The 5,414-nt window shown below is 29.0% G+C and overlaps 1 protein-coding gene across 2 annotated transcripts; it reads left to right on the top strand.

The window, feature by feature from the left end:
- The first annotated feature begins 1,617 nt into the window (after positions 1 to 1,617).
- On the top strand, positions 1,618 to 4,439 carry LOC107422202 (phenylacetaldehyde reductase). Of its 2 annotated transcripts, XM_016031624.4 has the most exons (6): positions 1,619 to 1,838; positions 2,119 to 2,288; positions 2,739 to 2,930; positions 3,361 to 3,523; positions 3,858 to 4,047; positions 4,216 to 4,439. In XM_016031624.4, exons 1-6 carry the CDS (start codon positions 1,721 to 1,723, stop codon positions 4,358 to 4,360), a joined length of 978 nt encoding a protein of 325 aa, XP_015887110.2. In that variant the 5' UTR covers positions 1,619 to 1,720; the 3' UTR covers positions 4,361 to 4,439. The 2 variants fall into 2 exon arrangements, with proteins under 2 accessions (XP_048334322.1, XP_015887110.2); XM_048478365.2 differs by lacking the exon at positions 2,739 to 2,930 and having other exon boundaries at positions 1,618 to 1,838.
- Positions 4,440 to 5,414: the final 975 nt, after the last annotated feature.

Raw genomic sequence — 5,414 nt, 5'->3', positions numbered from 1 at the left:
TACTCTCTCATTTAAAAGAAAAATATTATTTATCTTTAATGGTGATAGAGCACCATTAGGACTCATATGTCATTTGCAATATATTTAATTTGTTCTAAAAATGTTCATTATGTTACATTAGGTGTTTAATATTAAATATGAGCATTAATAATAGTAATTATCAGCTATGAAACCATTTAATTAACTGCATTCAATTATGTATTAATGTTTTAGTCTAAAATCCTAATATAGCAAAATGAATCATTTTGGGCAGACATTTAAATTGTGAAACGACATATAAGCTCTATGAGTGATGGCTACTAATAGTCACAAATAGTATCTCATTAAATATTATCACATAATTTTGCATACAAGTAAAATTTATCATTTTAAATACACTCTATTGATGATAATCATCATTGATAATAAATATCGAAATTTTATTTAAAAAACATTAGTAAATTAATAAAATAAAATAACTGAAAAATAATAGTTGCATTTTAGTATGAGATTAATTCAAGAAAAGGAACAAAAGATCTCCATAGGTTGGTTTTAATTTTTATTTTCTGGGATTCACTTAGGTCATTACCCGAGAATTATTTTATTTTATTTTATTTTTTGATGAACAATTTTAAATTTAAGTTATAAACAAAAACATAAACATCGAATTGAAAATTGTGGTTTTTTTTTTTTTTTTTAAATTTAGAGATTTTTAATATACCTAGCAGATTATAACTATAATTAACTAATTCTTGAACTAAGCAATTTATATATAATTACATAAAAAAAATAAAAAAGCAAAAACTATGAAACAACAACGTTACCAAACTGACACCTGAATTAACAACCTTTTTTCCAAAAAATATGGATAGAACTTTTTCTTTATCGATATATTTTTTTTATTGCACTTACATTAACCGTTCATTATTTATATGTTTATTATTTATTTTTTGTATTAATGGTAAAATATATAGTTTACTTTATGGATATTATACCCTGTGAGCTATATATACACACACAAGCATTTTAACTTTCAAAATTTGTGTAAAAGATATTTTAACAAAAGTCAAAATACTTTAAATATCAGGTAAAACTATAATACACAACAAAAACGGAAAATGTGGAACAGAGAGTTTAACCACCTAATTAAAAGAAAAAATTTCTAAGTTACATATCATTTTTAATTGAGATTTATTCTTTCTACTTTAATATTAACTGAGACATATATTTTATAACATTAAAATTTATCAACATATAAAAAATTACTCAACAAAGAATCTTAAGATAGAGAGTAATCAGAGGATCTATTTGAAATATAAGATTTGTTGAATTGGCCTCAATTATTTTAATTTTAGTTCAATCAAACTGTACTATTTTTATTTTTAAAATAATAAAAATTTAATAATTAATAAATTTAATTTTAAATTTAATTTTTATTACAATTTAAAAACTAAAAGTGAAAACATTATATTAATTCTCCTATTAAATATTTTATAATCATTTTATTTTATTTTTTTCAGATCAAGTTTTATAATTTAAAATTTAGCTTGTCGCGTAATTATTTGTCCCTGCTTCTCTGCTTGTGTGGTCCCTATTTGGAGAGCTGTAGTTGAAGCTTGAAGGATGTTGTGGGGGTATCGTTGTAAAGTGACTTTTTTTCCTCATAATAAATGCTAGCTTTTAAGTGGAAAGCACAAGCTTTCAACAAAAATCCAGAGCAGATCGAGAAAAGAAAGAAATTATGAGTGGGGAAGAAAAGGTAGTGTGTGTAACAGGAGCTTCTGGTTACATAGCATCATGGCTGGTGAAGCTTTTACTAGAACGTGGTTTCCGTGTCAAAGCCTCTGTTCGTGACCCAGGTTATTTATTTATTTATTTTTCTTTTATGTAATTCAATAAACACCCCTTTCTGTAAATGATTTTCACTTCCAAAATTCTGGTTTTTGATTGTTGTTTCACTTAAAAGGAGAAAAAAATGTAGCTAAAATTCTCAAAATCACTGAATTTAGGTAATGTTCGTCTTCTTCTGTTACATGTTATCTTATTAATTTTAAAATAAAAATAAAAATAAAAACCCACATATGTCAGTGAAGGACTACTCTGAATCTGAGTTAGTTATTTTCATGAATTATGTCACAGATGATCCAAGGAAAACAGAACACTTGCTCTCACTTGAGGGAGCTAAGGAAAGACTTCATTTGTTGAGAGCAGATTTATTGGAAGAAGGAGCTTTTGATGCTTTAGTTGAGGGATGTGAAGGTGTTTTTCATACTGCATCCCCTACAACTCTTTCAGCCAACGATCCACAGGTTGTTAATAGCTCAACTATTAATACCTTCTTGAATTCTTCGATACATATGGATTATTCCAATTTGAAATGGCCAACTTTCTTACCGGTTTTCTTGTTAAATTAATTATAATTCGTTGATTTTTCAATTGTAATCAACTTTGTAAAGTTCTACTACAATGGGGATGGGATGTCCCCAGTTTATGGTGTGTGTCTAATATCCAATTACATGTAATTTAAGGATTATATTACTGAAATTGCATGCAATTGAATGGTAGTTGTCCACCGTTATAGCAAAATTTTATATATATAAAGACAGATAAGTGTTCTGTAAATTTTATATTTAGAGAGGGACAGACAGTGTTTTGTATTTCCTAGCTAGTTCAAAATTAAAATTCTTTCAGTGGCTTTATAATCATGCAAATTTTCTTTCAAAAACTCGAATGGATCTTTTCTTTTCCTTGCATTTCAGGCAGAATTAATTGAACCTGCAGTGAAGGGAACGCTAAATGTTCTCAGATCATGTGTAAAAGTTCCTTCTGTAAAGAGAGTGGTTATAACATCTTCCATAGCTTCAATTTTGAACAACGGAAAACCTCTGAATTCCGATGAGATAGCAGATGAGACATGGTTTTCAGATCCTGTATATTGTGAGGAAAATAAGGTTTGTATAATTACTATGTGTTTAAGGTTCTAATTATTGTTTCAAATGTAATATCTTAGCTCAAAAGCTTTTCCACCATCCTAATTATCACGATGATATTACAAGAAAATGAGATAAACCCCCTGCCATAATCATTTATTGGGTTGGCAAATTTTCATTCGGTGTTTTTCTTGAAAATTTTGCTTAGGTATAATTTGTTTTTCAATTTGCAAATAGTTAGATGCTTTTATATATACAACAACATTAAATCAACCAAAAAAAAAAAAAAAAAAAAGGTTCAGTTTTTCTTTTCATCAATATCACACATTGTGGTATATGTTGTAACATATGTTGAACAGTTTTATTCTTGTTAGTATGTGCTGTTTGAGATTTGAGAGACAATATACAAAAACTTCCCAACATGTTAATTTTCATGTATTTTTCTTTCTAGCTTTGGTATATACTTTCAAAGACTTTAGCTGAAGAGGCTGCTTGGAAATTTGCAAAAGAAAATGGCATTGACTTGGTGACCATACATCCAGGGGTTGTGATTGGTCCTCTTTTACAGCCAACTCTTAATCTCTCGTCAGAGATGTTTATCAATCTTATTAAGGGTATGGTTCAGCAACTATATTTCTTTCTTCTTCCTCCTTTTTTTTTTTTTAATTTTATTTTGGAATATTTAATGCAGATTTGAAAGATAATAAAACCAAATTGGCTGGTGCATTTTAAATGTTTCTTTCCACCGCATTCAAAAATGATTTTCTGTTAAGTTGTAAGATTAAAAGACCTGATAAACATGATGCAAACTTCCCATTTTAGATATAACGCCAACAAGAAGCTCATTTTCCGTCCTAGTTTTATTATTATTATTATTGTTATTATCATTATTATTTAGAAACTATTTCGGATTAAAATAGGTGAATTTGTTTGTCCTTTTGGTTGCAGGGGGAGCTAAAGCATTTCCCTTTCCTGTTTGTAGAATTGTTGATATTCGAGATGTTGCATTCACACATATTCAGGCATTGGAAGTTCCTTCTGCTAGTGGAAGATATTGTTTAGTAGGGCATGTTGTGCACATTTATGAGGCCTTGAAGATTTTGAAAGAACTTTACCCTGCTTTAAGCCTTCCTGAAGAGTAAGTTTTCATTTGTAAGCGTTAAATAAAATAATAATAATAATAATAATAATTCCTTGATTTCTATGGCGCGTTTTGCACACACACAAACATAGTTAGTTGATGGTTTGAGTTTTGCTTCCTCAATGTGTGATTTAAGTGAGATTTTGTGTTTGCTTATGACATTAGGTGTGAAGATGAGAAGCCCTTGCTGCCAAAACACCAAGTATCAAAGGAAAAAGCAAAAAGTTTGGTTGTTAACTTCACTTCATTGGAAGTGAGTTTTAGGGACACTATAGAAAGCCTAAAGGAGAAAGGGTTTATTGACATTTAGATAACTATCTCATTGAAAAAGACCTTATGAGGAAAGATATTTATAGATAAGCCTCATATATCTACCCTTTGTTTCATCATCCTCAACCTTACGTGATTAACTACAGATAAATGTTTCTTATAAGTTAAGGTAATTCAAACGATGTCTAAATAATGGGTAAACTGTGGTTTAGTGCTGGTAGATATAACAACTGTCCAATCTAGCTAAAAACTCCATTTTTTTGGTGCTATTTTCTGGCTAATGAGATATACTAGATCCAAAAGCTCCTACATTATCGAGCGTTAAAAGATGACACTCCATCTTAAAATGGCAAAGTTGTCCACAATAATAGCATTCATTGTTTATCCAATAAATCTTTAAGTGAAATCTGATACGAACCTAGGATGACCTACTCCTAAACCCGTATTATATTAGCCCGGATCTCAATTAAGTTCAAGTTCTAATGGAATGGACCTCAACCCCTAATCAACCTGTGGTTAGAAACCTTGGTATAGTGTAGACGCCACAATAGGGGATGGAAAACCTATTGATAAGTCAAATTAAAACAAACAATTCTCTAATGGTGTTTTAGGTGTTCTCAAAGAACAAAGAGATAATTATTCTCATAAGTATTTTCTTAATCAAATCAAAGTTGTATTCATATTGAAAAATAAGCCTTTAAATAGGCTTTGAAAGAAACAAAGTAAACCCTAAATACCCTAGGTAAAACAGGCCACACAATAAAGAGTTCTATGGTGGCCGAAATTCTCACTCCTTTCCTAATCTAATTTGGATTAATTAATTCTTTTATTTTGAATTAGGAATTAATTAATTTACAATGAAAATAATAAAATAATAACTTTCTTAAACTTATTTTTCCAGAAAATAAATAAATAAAAACTAAAAAGTAATGGTAATTTCCTAAAACAAAAAGTAGAATCAAATTAGGAAACTATAATACTAGCTTTTTGACTAAGTTGACTTTGACTAATCTTTGACCAAATTGAGCTCCAAATCAGCTTCTAGATGCTTTGTAGGATGCCAAATAAACTGAATATGAAGGCCCACACGTTGC

The sequence above is a fragment of the Ziziphus jujuba genome, chromosome 3 (genome assembly GCF_031755915.1).
Source record: "Ziziphus jujuba cultivar Dongzao chromosome 3, ASM3175591v1".
Lineage (NCBI taxonomy): Eukaryota > Viridiplantae > Streptophyta > Magnoliopsida > Rosales > Rhamnaceae > Ziziphus > Ziziphus jujuba.
Note: the sequence above shows the minus strand (reverse complement) of the source record. Positions and strands in the feature narration are given on the sequence as shown.